The 17,650-nt window shown below is 36.8% G+C and overlaps 1 protein-coding gene across 1 annotated transcript in view; it reads left to right on the forward strand.

The window, feature by feature from the left end:
• Positions 1-17,650, forward strand: part of FECH (ferrochelatase) — a 49,761-nt gene that overhangs the window by 21,276 nt on the left and 10,835 nt on the right. The window contains exons 5-8 of the mRNA XM_020994668.2: positions 7,011-7,145; positions 9,694-9,800; positions 12,783-12,881; positions 17,145-17,252. Coding sequence (XP_020850327.1) covers positions 7,011-7,145; positions 9,694-9,800; positions 12,783-12,881; positions 17,145-17,252 — 449 coding nt within the window. The remainder of the gene's footprint in view (positions 1-7,010; positions 7,146-9,693; positions 9,801-12,782; positions 12,882-17,144; positions 17,253-17,650) is intronic.

Here is a 17,650-nt window from a genome sequence, read left to right on the forward strand (position 1 = left end):
AGTTTATCACTGATAAAAGGTTTAACACAAATTAGATCTGCAATTACTATGCTGTCTTTAGAGGAAAGTGGAAGCATAAAGTGCCATTTTTATCTGTTTATGTGTTACTATAGCACCCATCACCATAATAGGCTCAAACAGAGTTGTCAGGTACAAGCAGAGAGGTCAGGCTGGAATATAGATGAGGGAGAGAAAGGCCTTCTCCCGTACTATGAGGGTAAAATGATTAGACATCCCAGATTAGACAAGACAATCTTAGATTTCAATTTTCTGTCCTTTGTTATAGTGTCCCAGAAAATGTCCTGCATTATATCCACCTAATCTGGGATGGCAAATCATTTTATACTCATGTGTGTTAATATAAAGAAAAAATTACAACCTTGTGAATTGAAGGATTAAGTTAGCATTATTGACTCTTTTTTGGAAAATTCTACCCCTGTTTGGAGATGTTCATACTGTCATCACAATAATTGCTATAAAGATGTTTGATAAATACTATAAAATATCACTTATTATCTCTAAATAGCAAAGATATTCTGTCCTTATTTTTTATTTAATTTAGCCCTTTTGAGGTAGATGGGGGTAGAAATTATTTTTGTACCAATGAATCCGCAAAACTGTTAAGTGAATTGTTAGTCACAAGTTGTTGGTGGAACTAGGGAAACAATTCAGTATAGTTTCATTCAGACCAGAAGTCTCTTTGGGCCCGCTATAGTGGGAAGAATGTTGAATTCAGGAGTCAAAACATCTGGGTTCAAAACCAGGTTTTTTGGTCACTTTACTAGCTGTATGATCTTGAGCAATTTATTTAACATCTCTGAGCTTCAGGTTTGTTTCCTCATCTGTAAAATGAAGATAATGAGATTTATATCATTTATCTCATAAGGTTGTTTTGAGGAACAAATAAGATTACAAATAAGAGTTTATAACCATAGGCTATTAATTGCAAGTATTGGTGATGATGATGATTTTTTTTTTTGGGGTGGGGGATATCACACTAACCTGGAACTGTGTCCACGGTCTTGTGATGGTAAGGGCCTCCACCCTGAGCATCTTTTTCCTATATTTACTTCATCTTAGAGATAATTTTTGCTTTTCCCTATGTGTCAGGGAAACTTGGAGGAGGAGATTGAAATGATGAAAGAGATGATAGTTTGGGTATTTCTGGTCTTGGGGGCAGTTGCAAAAACTTTACTGGCATCTTCTTACAATTCTCAAAAGCAATGATTGACTTAAAAGCTATCGTCTGGCTGTATAGACAAAAGCCCATAATGTTTAATGACTCTGGAAAATGCTTTGAAATCTTAAGAGAAAGGTGGTATATTCCTTGCACAGTTAGGGAGTGGAGGTTGGGAAAGTTTCATCAGTGTAGAGAAATCTTGGTATGTAACTGCCTCCATCAATATCACTTATACTCTTAGAGATTTTCTTGGGATACCAAGCATTTCAGTGGCTCACTCATGGTCCTAAGGTATTATGTGTCAGAAGCAGGACCAGGTCTCTATGACTGGCCTTTTATTTCCACTACCATGCTGCCTGTCTCCCATGTGCCTTGTACATAGTTGGTCCTTAATAAGTATTTGTTGAACCATGTTGAATTTAGTGATGGGATCATCTTAACATTGTTTCAGGTGAAAAAAAGTCTCTAAGTTGTATCCCTTCATTCTAAGCAGAACTTAAAAAGTATTGCCAATGATTTTGAAGTCTTAGGTGATAAATTGAAGACTCTAGGGGCACAGGTTGTTTTCCTTACTGTTGCCCATTGAAAGGAAGAGATATAAAAGAGGAAATTAATTTGGGAAGTGAAGAGCTCTAAAAAGGTTTGCTGAGGGTTTCATTTGGATAGTGGCTTACAATATAAGGTTGACAGACTTCTGACCAGAGTTGGAATACACCTAACAAAATTTTCTAGGTATCTTAGAGATTAGATTTAATCAAAAGGGCTTTAAACTGAAAAAGGTGGAGAAGACTGCCAATGAATATTCCTCAAGTTAGATGCTGTAGAGAGTAGTCAGAAAGAATAAAGAAAAGGGGAGCAGCTAGGTGGCACATGGATAGAGCACTGGCCCTGAAGTCAGGAGGACCTGAATTCAAATGCGGGCTCAGACCAAACACTTGACACTTACTAGCTGTATGACCCTGGGCAAGTCACTTAACCCCAATTGCCTTTAAAAAAAAAAGAAATCTTCAAATGCCTCTATACAAATGCGTGCCCAAAGTTTAGGTAACAACCAATAGGAACTAGAGGTCCTAACTTAATGAGGCAAATTGACCTCTTAGGTACCCTTTAGACTTGATGAGGTGAATATTCCATGATTGGACAATTGCTCAGGATAGGTGTACTTTATTCAAAAGAGACAGTGTAGGTAAAAGGCAGGTGAGGTGGCATTGTACATTAAGATGATGTATTCATGTGAAGCATCAGAATGGGGAATATATATTGGAGACTATTTAGGTAAAGATCAAAAAAGGAAGAAACAGAAGTGGTTTTGTCATTGGAATGAACTATATGCCACTTGGAGAGAAAGAGGTGATTAATGAACTTGAGAAACAGATTAGAAGTGTGGCACAGAGACATGATACAGTGGGGGGTGGGGGTGATGTGAGGGGGGGATTTCAATTATCTACACTAGAATTGTCTCTCTCTGCCAAAAGTAGAACATTTAGTAATACCTCAACTTATTTAATGATAATATCATTCTGTCCTTCTTTAGAAGGTAGAGGAGCCTCCTATTTGTCCTAATTCTTCTTTACAACATGACTAATGTGAAAATATGTTTAATAGGAATGTATATGAGAGCCTATATTTGACTGCATGCCGTCTTGGGGAGGGAGGCGGGGGAGAGAGAGAAAATTTAAAACTCAAAAGCTTATAGAAATGAATGTTGAAAACTAAAAATAAATTAATAAAAAAAAATAAAAGGTCAAGGATCCAACGTGGGGAAATTTTGTTCTGGTTCTGATTCTTGCTAATAAACTGAGACTAGTTATTAGTGTGGAAATGATGGGAGTTTTAGGGGAACGGACTATTCTTTCTTAGAATTCATGCAGGAAACCTGGGCACAATCTGACAAAGCATAGGTTTTGGCAAATAGGATTTCAAAGAGTTTGTAGAAAAGCTAGGTAAGATCGATGACGTGGAGTAAAATGCTTCGGAGTCAGCCCAGGAGAGATGGGAGATACTCAAGACAGAAATTATGACTACATAAAGGGAAATAATTCCAATGAGGAATAAAGATGGAATTTATCTGAAGAGACTGGTATGAATTCACAGGGAATTCACCAACCATTTTGGATTAAGAAAAAGAAATGTGCAGAAGATGGAAGCAAGACCAAGTGAAGGAAGATGAGTAGGAAAACATGGCATGGTCCTGTAGAAATGGTTTTTCTTTTCTCTTTTTTTTCTTTTTAATTTTTTTAGGCAGTTGGGGTTAAGTGACTTACCCAGGTTCACACAGCTAGTAAGTGTCAAGTGTTTAGTCTGAGGTCAGATTTGAACTCAAGTCTTCCTGACTTCAAGGCCGGTGCTCCATCCACTTCACCACCTAGCTGCCCCCATAGAAATGGTTTTTCAAGAAGCATATATTAAGGGACAGGCACTATGCTAAGCCCTACCTTTGTGTAGCTCACATTTGAATAGGGGAGACAACATGCAAATGACTGTGAAGAAGGTATTTTAAAAAGTGATACTTTCTAAGTTCCCGGGATATTTTGGAGTCTAGTGTTTTCAGTTAAATTTGGGATAAGTTTTACTGGATTTTTATGAGGTTTTATGAGTTAATGTATATAGAGCACATTGTAAACCAGCATATTGAATGTCAGCTCTTTATAGTGAGAGATGTAAACAGTATGAAGAATGCTAACAGGTACCAATATTTTTTAAAGTTTTATTTAAAAATTTTTTTTTCTTTCTTTTTTTTTCAGGTACCAATATTTTAAAAAATATATTCCTCCTACTTGGGGAAACAGTTATAGCTGATAGCTACCATGGGCGGTTTCAGAATTGCCCTAAATCTTTGGAATAAATTATGTGTGTATCATTAGTGGATCAATAAATGAATGAATGAAAAAGCATTAAGTGCTTACTATAGCAAAGCACTGGGTTAAATACTGAGATACAAATAAAAAAGCAGAGACAGTCTCTGCTCTTAAGGAGCTCCTATTCTTAGAGGTGAGACAATATTATACACACACAAATATACATACATATCTGCGTATTCATGTGTATGTACAACATATGTAACTCAAATATATTTATACATCTGTCTTAGTATACGTACATGTAGTTTCAGCTGCAAGTCATATAGAAATGTCCAGTGGTACTTAGGTTGCAGTGGCAAGAAAGCAGATGATGGCTCACCTTCTTTAAAGTCATTTCCACTGATAAGAACGTATCTGTTTCTGATTTTGACCCATTCCACGGTGCCAAGGACTTTCTTTTCTGTATCTTCAGTATCTGTAGTTGTTAAGAGGTTGGGGTGGAATTGGGAAGAGAGATTAGCTTTTGCAGAAGCAGTTTCTAGGTGTCATCTCCTTAGGGGTTGCTTACCAGGATGATGATTTCAGGGGCTGATCCTGAAGCAGGGATAGTGGTCTGGGAGGCATTGCTTTTCTCAGGGCTCTTGGGTTCAGGGTCTTGGGTTGCCTCTGTCAGTCTGAGGGGAGGTGGTGGTCAAAGTGGTATGACTTTCCTGGCATATGCCACCTTCTGCCTGTCTCTCAGAGTCCCCTCCTGTTTCAAGTATAAGAGAAAAATAGAAAGTCCAAATAATAAGGTACTATACGTAAAAGAAGATATTCAACGAAAAAGCTACTATTGTACAACAGTAAACTGTTGGTTTACTTTGCATACTAAAAGTTAAACATAAAAGTAGCAAATTATGCTACTTCTGTTTTTTTACTCAAAGAATTTTATACTGTTTGAATTATTGTAAATTACAAATTAAAATCTAAATTAATAGTTTTATTGTATAAAAAACTCCAGTTTATTTGCTTTTTATTTCTTAGTCATAGTTATGATCAAATAGTTTAAAGGTTGGATTTTTACTTGGCTCTCAAGTCACTTAATTGATGTTATATTGTATAGTAATATTCGTGAGCTTTCTAATATTTTCTTCCCATTTCCCTCAGTAACATCCACAAAATTAAGCCAGTCTGTGTTGTTCAGGGTCTGAAATTATATTTGATTAACACTCACTGAAATTTCTTAGACTAGCTCAATCAAGGAGATCTTGTAGTCACTTTTTCTAAAATAGGTTTTCATGAGCTCTCTTTAAATTGACTGTTCAGGAAGCATTATCTATTTTTTCCAAGGCATTTGGCTCTCTCGAACTTCAATATGTGGTTATCCACCCTGCCTTTATCTGTCAGTGCAGCTTCCACACCTCATTTGGTCTGCATCATTTGGGGAGCTCCCTGACCTCAGATATTTGGTCTACAATTTTCAGATGCCAGGCAGGTGCAAAGAAAATGTTAGCAGATGGTTGATGACCTGCAACATTCAACGACTTTACAATGTCAAACTGATCATTGTATTGTCGCAAAACAGATTAGAAAGCAAATCCCACGTAAATCTGGGCTGTAACATTTCAAATCATCTGGTTTAACTGAAAAAGAAGGACTTGATGTTATTTTTAAAGGACAGTTAGCACTTTCCTCATTAACTACGTGGTATTAAAACAGTCATTCATTTGTATTTCATCTTACAGTGTAGTTTCTCCTGGTATGACTGAACAGCAGTGCACTATAGCTTCTGACTGAAAGAAATCATTGTACCTTATATTAACTATAGTATTTCTTGGTGATGATGCACGTTACATTTCCTCATTTCATCCTTACCACTGTCTTGTGAAGTAGGTTGTGCAAATGTGATTAGTTATTTTATAGATAAGAAAGCTTGGGCTCATAGAGGGTAAGTGACTTAGGTCTGCTCATTCTGTTACTCATTTACTAACGAGCACTCTAGACTTGAACTCAGGTGCTGTCTGCTACACCCAGCTGCCTGTCACAGACACATACAACCGGCCAGGGCATCTTGAAGTGATTTATTCCATTTGCCCTCCCATCCCAGCTCACCACCAGAGTGATATTGGGCATGATCTCTTCCTTCAATGCAGTGGATTCCTCACAACAAATCTATAAAGAATGATATTCTGCACACTCCTTTGGTGACTTAATTCCCTTTCCTGGCAATTCTTGATACCTAGGTTTTTAAGTAGATTTTTGTATAAGCAGGACAAGATCATTGTTATTTCCTAGAGTCTAACTTTAATGTTCTCTGTTGCAATCTAATTACTTGTTATGTTTTCTTTTTAAATACTTTTACTTCTAACCATTTGAAAAGTAACCTTAATTTGCTTGAAATTTGAACATGTAAGCTCAATAAATAAGCTCAAATAAAGAAAGCTTTATTTGTATTCTATTTGAAAAGGAGAAGGAAGAATGGGGCAAAAGGGAGTAGTAAGAAAGAGACGATGGAGAGAGAATAAAAAGGTAGCAACAGAACACCAAGAGCATTTCCCTTCCGATGTCACAGTTACTGATACTAGTGCCAGTGGTACTCCAATCGGTGGCATGTCACCTAATCACAGTGTGCATGCATTTCTTTACTTATTAAATTGCAGCAATGATTCTGGTCATTCATTATCAGTGGACATTGACCAAAAATTCCTTGGAATTTGACATCTTATTTTTGTGTTTACTTATATAAACTGATGTGTGTTTATAAGGAGGAGAGAGCTCCTGAATTGTCCCAGCTAATACCAGTCAAGTAATTGAAAAATTGAACTTAAAGAACTGTTATTAAAATTGTGCTTTCCTCCCAGAAAGCACAAATCAACAACTAGATAAGCACCAGGAAATACTATAATACCTTAGAAAGTTCAGCATCACAGAAGTTATATTAATCTTTTTTAAAGTTATGAGAATTGCATTCTGGACAGAGTAATATGAAAAAAAATTTTTTTTAATGACTTTTTTTCTCTTTCCTCTCCCTCTATTCTTCTTAATAGCTCCTCACAAATATTACATTGGATTTCGGTATGTCCATCCTTTAACAGAAGAAGCGGTTGAAGAGATGGAGGAAGATGGACTTGAAAGGGCTATTGCTTTCACACAGTATCCACAGTACAGCTGCTCTACCACAGGTAAGGGCATCTCTTTTAAAACAGGAGGCTAACTATTTCCCAGCCAAAATAATATGCTGTACCTGTGAGCCAGAATGCTAAAGGCAATGATAAATCACTTAAGATTTGAATGGCAAATCCAGCCTGTCTCCTTTAAACACAAGAGTTCAGGTTAGTCTGTTTGAAATCTCACGGTTCATCTCTTGCTTGAGTTATTGCTTGGACTGCTGAGAATTACAAATGGTGACTGGGTAGTAGTAACCGAGAGCATTCTAGTGCAGCTTTATAATAGTCATGAGCCTTGAGCCACTTCCTATAGTTGTGTGTTGTTTCTTTGTATTTTCTCTTTCCATTTTCAACTTAGCAGGGTAGCCAAAAGACAGAGTTATTTCTGTTTTCAAGGAAAAGATGCCCACGTTTGTCATTGTTTCTGATTGTGGAAAGTAGTGCGGCTTTGTGTTTCCCACGCTTGTGACTGTGGTGACCGAGACTGATCCGTATTCGGAAGTGTCTAAGTCATTAATTGTGGGCGGGTTTTGTCTCTTATGTAGCCATCACCCACATGGACAGTGAAAGCTTGCATCTCGCTTCATTGTCTTCAGATCAGCTGGTTGGGTTTTTGCTCTTAAACTGCTGCTGGACATAAAAACTGTGATAAGTTTACCCTCTGCCTTAAATAGACTCTAGTTACATTTTAACTATCTGTCTGCAGCACGTTGTAAACTGTGGGTTGTGACCTCATGGGGTTGTGAAACATTTGGCAACAGTAAAAGGTTTCTGAATGTGCAATGACCAAAAATTAATTAAAAATCAAAAGTGTAATATATCGAAGGTGTTTCTGGTAGCGCTTGGCCATATTGCTTGGCCATATTGCACACCCATCTTGCATAGCAGCTTCACTGCAGCCTTGGTTCTGAACACACAGCGTGCGCACTTTGTACTGTGCATGCACAAGCCCCCCCAACGGAGGATTGCTGCAAAGGGGTCTGGAGTGGAAAAAAATTCAGAAGCCCTGGACTCTAAAGCATTAGTCACTCTTTTAAAAATATCGGTGTCCTCAGAAATAAATGTTAGATAAACAAATGGGTCGAATTTTAGTTTCTTTGGAAAATTTCCAACTACATTTTCTGAGTATCTGATAGAATATCATTGGTGAATAGGTCAAATTTCATAGGGGAAATAATCTGTACTAGTCCTTCACTCAGTAAACTAAAGATACATTTCTCTTAAGAAAACTCAATATATAAAAACCCAAATTTATAAAGCAGGTTAAATTTAGGTGCTGGTTATTTAAATTACAAAAAGTTTCCTTTTACAGATTTCCTTTAAATAACTAGGTCTTAGTGCATGTGCAGAAATGTAATTTATACTCAATATTTTTATAACGTATTTATACATTAAGCATGCCTGTGCTTTTAAGGTGTGAGGTACTCAGAAGGGGCATTAATTCTCTTAGGCCACTTGGGTGTTGTTCATCCATGGTATCTTTTAAACGTTCACTGTTGTGGCAGAACCTTAATGTCTTAATTCCTAATGTATTGATCACAAGCAGCCCTTTCAGTTATGTCTTTACCTTCTCACATAGTTATATCTAGTCCACTAAATGGTGCTGATCTAAAAGAGCTAATGTAGTTATTCCCTCATGCTCAGACTAACACACACACCTGTACATTTTGTTTGAAGTATACTTGTGGTAATAACTGCCAGATAATATTTCAGGAGATAGTGCTACTGACCCTGGGCCTGTTAGTTTAAATTAGGTAATTCTATTCAATTGTGCCCTGCTTTCATGCATTAAACTCCCTTTTTGTAGGTTGCTTTCTGGCCTGAGTAAATTTTAGTTAAAATATGACACTGTCATGTCTAGCATTTTAAATTGGATGCCTCCCATTTCTTGTAGTTCTTTTATTTAGAATAATCAATAGATTGGTGGTGTGAGACACCTTAAGGTCACAACATAAGTATCACATCAGGGCTGGGGTTGAGATTCTGAAGTCCTTCAGTCTCATGTGTTTAACCCTTGGCCCCATTGCCTGTTCACTTAGGCTAAGGAAGAATCATTTTAAGGTAGAGCCTTACAGTTTGAGGGTCGAGAGAGAAGCTTTATGTTTTCCAACACAGACATATGATATCAACACAGAAAATATGTGAACTTCTTCTTATTAGGATACACGTACACCAAGATGGACTGTTTTGACTTATTCCAAGGTTTGATGTTTCTTTTTTTATTTCTGCCCTTTTTCTTAGTAAATTGACTATTCACAAATGCCAATGTGCTTTCTCAGAAAATGCTCGTTATTTTAGGAAAATAACTAAGCCTTGACAACGACGTTTTTCACTGGGAGAGACCACAAATGTGAAATTCTACTCTAAATGATGAAAGTCTATTATAATTGAGCATTTTTATTAATCTTCATTTCCATGAAGTTTAATTTACATGTGTTAAAATTTAAAAAAAAATTATTATAATTATACTAATTTGGTATAGAGCTTTTAATTACTGACCCTACAAACCTGTTATTTATTCATATTATGAAAAATTTGCTAATTACCTGCCTATATGTTTTAGGTAGTAGCTTAAATGCTATTTATCGATACTATAATAAAGTCGGGAAGAAACCAAAGATGAAGTGGAGTACTATTGACAGATGGCCTACCCATCCTCTTTTCATTCAGGTAAAATGGAAGATTGCTTACATTGTTTGTAGCTTTAGTTGCTGGTGTTAATAAAATTTTTATCTCTACTTGTTTTGCATAAATAAGCTTCTCTTTGAGTTTTGACTCCACCAATTATTATGTTCTAGACTTTTTGCTCATTAGTTTAGTTTTTTGTTTTATTGTGAGGGGACATGTATAGAAGTAATGAAATGTTTATGCTTTTATTTTAAAGTACTTAAGTCACAAATAAATTAATTTGTTTACTAGATTGTGAGCTCTCTAGCTCCCTGCTCTAGAGGAGCTCACAATCTAGTAAATAAATTAATTTATTAATTTTATTAATATTAATTACATTAATGCTAATAAATTAAAAAATCTCTGCTCTATTTTGCCTTTGTTGCTTAGCATAGTACTGGGTACGTAGTAGGTGCTTAATAAATGGTCATTAACTGTCTTTTGTTTAGTGATGTATCTGTATTTTCATTGGTGTGAATGTTCAACATCTTTGAGTACCATGGCCAAAAAAAGTATATAAAATCATTGGGCCCTTATACAAAACATATTGATTTTTCTTCTAAAGGGCATACCGTGATAAAACATATATGATGTGTTGGTGATTCAGTAATAGAGAATTATTTGCTAGTTTCCATTCTATGTTACAGATTATATACTTGACAGTAGTGAGTCTTATTTAAGCCAGTGTCTTAGAATCCTTTGTGTTAGCATAGTTCGCTCGACTTTATTTGCATATGATGCTGTTGATAATTATTACCAGACACCATACAAATGTGTTCTACTTTGTTCCATAAATGGAAGCTATTGCCTGTTGGAAAGTTCACTAGCTTTTGGAAGAATGTCCATTTAACATATATATTTTTAAGACCTCCTATTTAAAATCCATAACCACTAGATGGTGCTCGGCATCATTGTGATTTTGGGTCAGGATCCTTAGAGAGTCTGTAATATCCCTTTAGGTCATGTAGGTGATGTAATAGGTTAATATAATAGCACTTCGTATCTAGAAACTCCGGCTTGATGACCATTTTAAGGAATGAGACCGATTTAAGCCACAAGGACTGTTTTGTGTATCTGATCTCCTGACTATGTGCAAAGGGTGTGGTTGTATTTAGCTTGAACGTGAACCCAAACCACGACTGTCTCTTCTGCCTTTGCTCTGGAGAGGCTTGCGATTTTGCAAGTATGGGTGTTTCAGGTCAAGACTGACATGTGGTAGCAGAGCTGAAAAGAGAGATCTGCACAGCATCTGCCTGCCCACACTCATCTAGTGAGTAATTAGATTTGCATTAAAATTCAGCTCTTTGAAAAGGGGGGAAGTAGAAAGATGGAAAGCTCTCTTGACTGAGGAAGTCTCTGTTCATAAAATGAAAGGGAGTTTCAGAGGCATTTAGTTGCCCTACCCCACGGTGTGACTGAAGACAAGGGCAGTGTTTCTCTTTCTTTGTGCAATTGGATTGCATACAGAAAATGCTGCCAATGGAATTTTTTTAGGTGTTTGGAATGACGTTTGTATTTGTCTGTTGCTCTTTAATTTTGAGCATGGCATATACAATTTTAAAACATAATAAAGTTGTATTTACCACTTGCTATTCCGTAAATGGTATAAAGGTGATGATTTTGAAATTCCAGTTCATAGATTTCATTCTTAGTATCAAAAATCATTTAACAGAAAAGAAAAACAAAACAAAACAAAACAAAGCCCAGCAAGCTGAATGAAACAAAAGGCTTCAGGATAACATAAGCCAGAAAAAATCAAAACCCATTTTCTTGTTTTGCATATACCTAATTGATTTTTACCCCAGAAATAACAAAATAAAATAATAATTTTACTAATTTCAATATGTGTACACACACACTCACACACTGGCTTAATCTGTTGGAGCCATTAATATCAATGCCATTTATAGGATCCCAAATAGAATTTGCAGAGGACTTTCTCCCTAGCCCTCTGGCCACAGACATGGGTTACCTGGGCTATCTGAGCTCTAAATACTGAAGGGGTTTTCTGTTTTACTGCCTGTGGCAGGTCCTGCCTTGTGATAAAACTTTTTTTGAGGAGGTAATTAATAAGCATTGAAAAGGGAGCATTAACTCTTCCAGCCTTTTGGGATGCTATTTTTCACATTGAAGCAGTAATTTACCTAATGGTGCTCAGAGATTCTGGAAAGGGGGCTACACATCTCAGTGTGCATTTAGGAGTTTGACTCATGGAGCATTGAACCGTGAACAGGTATATAGATTACAAAAATGCACGCTGTTTTGGTAAATTGGCCTTCCAACTTAAAAGACAGAACAAATAAAAGATAAAAGTGAAGAAGAAAGTTGCACTTTCTTACTAAAAATTGGAATGATGAACACAACTTTGGACTTGAAGTCAGGAGGCTGATATCTGGTTGTTGGCAGATTTCTGTGCATTGTTTTCCTCTGATGTTTGTGATGGGATTGACACCACCTTCTTATTAGGAGACTGACTTTGGTCTTGAAAGATGTCATAAAAATAGAACATTGTTTTCTTACTTTTTCCTACTCTTATTTCCATCTGATGTATTTTAGTTTAATGTGAAGTGCCTGAAAGCCAAACAAAGGAAGTTTTAGAAAGTCCTGGTAAGCTGTTTTCCTGCTAACTGAGCAAATGAGAGATCTTAAAACAACTTCTCTTCCCCAGATGTGTTTCCTCTCCATCTGGAAGTGTGCCCTGCGCCTCCCGAGGGGAAGCAGACACAGAACATACATTTTCCGTGAGCCATTAGCGAGCTTTAGAAGTTTCCCATCAAATTCCCCAGGCCCCTAAAACCATTGTTAGCCATTTTGATGATGAACCAAAGGAAGAGAGACTGTATCTTTGGCTGTCAAAAAATAACTTTTTTTGTTTTAATGTTACCCTGAGAACATTTTGGTATAACTTATTTATTTCCAGAGTTTGTTTCCTTCACTTCTACGGGCTTTCTCATGCCTTTCTTTTTTTTCTTTGTATTTACACAGTGCTTTGTAGACCACATACAAAAAGAATTGGACCTGTTTCCACTGGAGAAGAGAGGAGAGGTGGTCATTCTTTTCTCTGCTCACTCACTGCCAATGTCCGTAAGTCATAAAAAAATATATTTTGTAAAATCAAGGAGAAGTTTGTACATAGTATTGTCTCTTTTTTGTGGTCAGTGATTATTACCTCCGTTTTATAAACTTATAAAATCAACTTATCCTTAATAGCTCCTGTGTTTATGGGCAAGGGATGATATCCAAAACAGTCTTATCTGTCATAGCTAAATTAAATTCTTTTTCATTGTCAGTAACCAGATTGGTCAATGCCCATCATCCATGACTAGGGGTATTCTTAATAATATTCTAATATATTCTATAATAAAAGCACCATCCTTTGAAAATTAGAAGCATAGATCAAGGAGACTGGAAAAAAGGAACAAATTCCTTTGCCTGTTTGTTGAGAGGCAGTTGAAGCTTCTGGTTAGAAGGCTGAGGCTGTTGGCAGCTGGATTTTGTTGGAGCTGAATGGTGGGGCCTAAAACTGAGCCATTGGACTCATCTTACTTCCCTCTCAGAAGATTAATTTAAGAAGGAGCTATTTGTTTTTCATAGTCATTAGCATACTTTTCCTTTTAAAGTTTCCTCTTTCTTACAGTTTTCATTGCACACGTGTTATCTAGTTGATTCTTTGCTTTTCATAACATCTTTTCTGCTTAAAAAGCAGAAGCTTCTGATCCCAGAGATTCCATTATTCATGTAGTCTCAGTTGGACTTTGAACTCATTGTCAAGTGAAAGAATTAAGATAGTTGGACAATATAAAATATCTATGACAAGCAAATTTCATGCTGTTAAAGCCACATTTTTGGAAAGAAGACCTGACAAAGAGATCAGCTAATACAAATTCCATTATCTCACCTATGTGGCTGGTGATAAAATATAACCAGTTTGCTTTGTGCTCTTCTATATTTTGTGCCTATACTTCTTACCTGGGAATGTCACATATCATCTACCAGTTTCTCCCTAAGGGGAGGAAAAAAAAACCCCCAAAACCTTTAAAGCATTCATGCACATTAACATGACCTCTGATCTTAATGAAGTTCAGTTGAATTTTTAAAAATGAGAGTAACAAACAGTCAGGAGGCTAGGTAAGTAAGAGTTTCTAATAAGAATTAATTATTAGCAGGTAATTGTGGGTTTAGAGTTAGAAGAGATGCAGAGACTATCTCACCCAACCCCCTCCTCATTTTACAGATGAGAAAACGGATGCCAGCAGAGGCCAGGGAACTTCCCCTAGGTCACATAGGGAGTAGATGGTAGAGTCAGGATTTGAATCTAGGTTTTCTGACTCCTAATCCAGTACTCCTTCTGCTCCTCTTTGGTGTCTCAACTAATTGTATGTAAAGATAGAGTTATGATCCGTAGTGTCATGTCATTTTTGTTTTTTTTTTAGTGAGGCAATTGGGGTTAAGTGACTTGCCCAGAGTCACACAGCTAGGAAGTATTTTGTGTCTGAAGCTGCATTTGAACTCAGGTCCTCCTGACTCCAGGGCCAATGCTCTATGCACTGTGCCACCTAGCTGCCCCATGTCATTTTTCTTGAAGCAGCAGCTGATGGAGGCATAGTAGAAAGAACATTAGATTGGGAATTAGAAGCCCTGTGTTCTCTACCGTTAACTAGATAGATGACCTTGGACAAGTCACTTCATTTTTCTAGGACTCACTTTCCTCTTTTGTAGAACAAGGGGGGTGGATTAGATGCTTTCTAAGGTCACTTCTATATCTGTGCATCTTAGATGCCTCTAGCTCTGGAAAGAATCATTGCCTTCATTTTGGTAAGAGGAAACTGCTGGAATATATTTTTATGGGCTGACAAGAATTTTATTGGGATGATGGTTCTTCAAAAATCTGTTGATATGCACTAAAGGTCTTTTTTCAATGAGTGTTTTACTTTGTAGTAATTTTTTATGTTTGATTCTTTTTTCTTCTTTTCTTTTTACATTTCATAGTATTTTTTCCCAATTACATGTAAAGATAGTTTTCAATATTCATTTTTGTAAGATTTTTGAGTTCCAAAATTTTCTCCCTCCCTCCCTTCTCTTCCCCCTTCCCAAGACAGCAAGCAATCTGATATTGGTTATACATGTGCAATAATGTTAAACATATTTCCACATTCGTCATGTTGTGAAAGAAGAATCAGAACAAAAAAGAAAAAAACAAAAAAAGTAAATATAGTATGCTTCAATCTGCATTCAGACTCAATAGTTATTTCTCTGGATTGTGGAAAGCATCCTCCATCATGAGTCTTTTGGAATCGTCTTGGATCATTGCATTGCTGAGAAGAGCTAAATCTATCATAATTGATCGTTGCGCAGTGTTACTGTTAACTGTGTACAAAGTTCTTCTGGTTCTGCTCACTTCTTTATGTTTGATTCTTAAACAAAGGAAAAATGGCCTTCCTTCCTTCCTTCTTTTTCTTCCTTCCTTCTTTTTCTTCCTTCCTTCCTTCCTTCCTTCCTTTCTTTCTTTCTTTCTTTCTTTTTCTTTCTTCTTTCTTTCTTTCTTTCTTTCTTTCTTTCTTTCTTTCTTTCTTTCTTTCTTTCTTTCTTTCTTTCTTTCTTTCTTTCTTTCTTTCTTTCCCTTTTGGTGAGGCAGTTGGGGTTAAGTGACTTGCCCAAGGTTACGCAGCTAATCAGTGTGAAGTGTCTGAGACCGGATTTGAACTCAGGTCCTCCTGACTCCAAGGCCGGACCTCTATCCACTGTGCCACCTAGCTGCCCTCTACCTTTCATTTTTAAATGGTCTTAAATGAACCGTCTTATGCAGTAGGTACTAGAAGGAGAAGAGGCATTTTACTTGGCTTCTTGACCAGTTGGTAGCATGGTTCATATGGCATTGCAGCAAATATGATATAATGGATTCAAAAAGAATAAAACCACTTAATGGTAAAGAAGACTGTGGGCAGAATCTGTTGCAGTCCATTTCACTAGATCAGAATCTATCCTAAAAGCATGGCCAGTGAAGCTTAACAGATGGCAAAAGTATAGTAAGTCAAAAATACAATAAGCCCCTCTACCTTGTGATTGTTTTTCTGTTGTTTAAATTGTCAGGTTTCATTTGGGGGCAGAGACAGGGGACTGAGCACAGGGAGGTTGGGGTGATTTTTTTGTGGGTCTTTACTGCCACCTCCTGGTCTTCAGCAAGGAACCGTGTACTGCTTCTTTGCTCTGACAGATAGGGAGAGCAAGTGGGACCATGGAGAGACGCTCCTCATAGCAAAGTCCTTTTACTCAATAATGAAGAGCAGGCTTAGGAGCTTATTCTGATTTTTTGTAGGTGGAGGAGTGAGAACAGTGTACAAGAACCCTGAACTTAAACTTCTACCTAGGGCTATGGGTTCTCAGCTCTCTTTTTTCCCATCTATATGCTAGGTCTTTGATTCAGAATGAAAAATACAACAACTGAATAATATTAGGTTTTCGCTCTTCTTTCCCTCATGCTTCATTTCCTTCTGTTTCTGTAAGGGGTCAAGCATGTTGGGGGCAGGGAGGATTGCTGCTTGGAGAAAGCAAGTTAACAGAAGTGTAACCTGAAAACCTGATGAAGTAGTAGAGAAAGGACAGTGTGGTCACTGGATACAACAACCCTAAGGAGAAGGAGAGATAGTGAGAAGGGAAGTTGTTGGCCTTGCAATCTCTTATTTACCTAATCATAGGCTTCCTCTGGCTTTCTGGGTAGCTTGGATATTTCTGAATTCTACAAAATGGTTTCTTGGTATGAAATAGTCACGGAGGCAGTTAAAAGGAAACTTGAATTGAACATTTCCAAAGATATTTAACAGACTTTGTCAGCCAGCCATATTTGTTGAGCATCCGGTATGTAAAAAGGTCTAAAGCATAATTATAAGCTAGTCTTTGTTCTTAAGTTTATAATCTAGTCCTTTTTATATTGCATTATCTTTTATTCACCTTATTCCTGTCAGCTCTATGCCTTTTTCTGAACCACCATAAATAAATTAGTACCTTAATTCTTGTTTAATAATATACCTCTATTCTTTCAAGTCCCTTCTTGCATCACGTGTTTCCAAAAGATATCTGATGGACATTCACATACTTCTACACCAAGCTGACCCTTTCCATCCTTCTTTTCTATACAATGCACTTTTTTTTTGCATGTACAACAAATGCATTTGGTGATAGTTCTGATAATAGTAGAATCTTGATTATTAGGACCTTTATGTAATTTTAGAGGAAAGAGACCAAATCCAGTTTTTCCTTAATTGTACTTTGGAGGTCACCCCATGAACATCTTGCTTGACTGTTCTTCATATGATTGGAGCCTGACAGCATAATCTTTCTTGAACACAGGTAGTCAATCGAGGTGATTCTTATCCTCAAGAGGTAGGAGCTACAGTCCAGAGAGTAATGGAGAAGCTGGGGTACTGTAACCCATATAGACTTGTCTGGCAGTCTAAGGTATGTGTCAGAATCCAGTAACTTAGGAGTGTAATCTTTTATGGTTTTTTTCACATTCATCAGCCTTTAGAGAAAGTCAATTCTGTAATTAAGTGCTAAAAATATTGATCATGACGCATGTATCAGCATGTACATAGGCTTGATCATTTTGAAATCTGGATACTCACCATGGAAACACAAATAACTGTGGAGGCGAGTAAGAGGGAGGAGAAAAGAAAGTGATCTAAAAATAACTTGGTTGTTGATTTAAAGGGATTTATTATTGTAAGAAAAACCTGATTCGACATTTACTAAATACTTATTATAGGAAAAGTACTGTGCAAGTTTCTCAGAAGAAAATTGTCCCTGCCCTCAGGGACCTTGTTTTTTGTTGGCAGAATAGGAGGTATGCAGGAAGG

This window comes from Phascolarctos cinereus, unplaced genomic scaffold (genome assembly GCF_003287225.1).
Source record: "Phascolarctos cinereus isolate Bilbo 61053 unplaced genomic scaffold, phaCin_HiC Scaffold_4;HRSCAF=312, whole genome shotgun sequence".
Lineage (NCBI taxonomy): Eukaryota > Metazoa > Chordata > Mammalia > Diprotodontia > Phascolarctidae > Phascolarctos > Phascolarctos cinereus.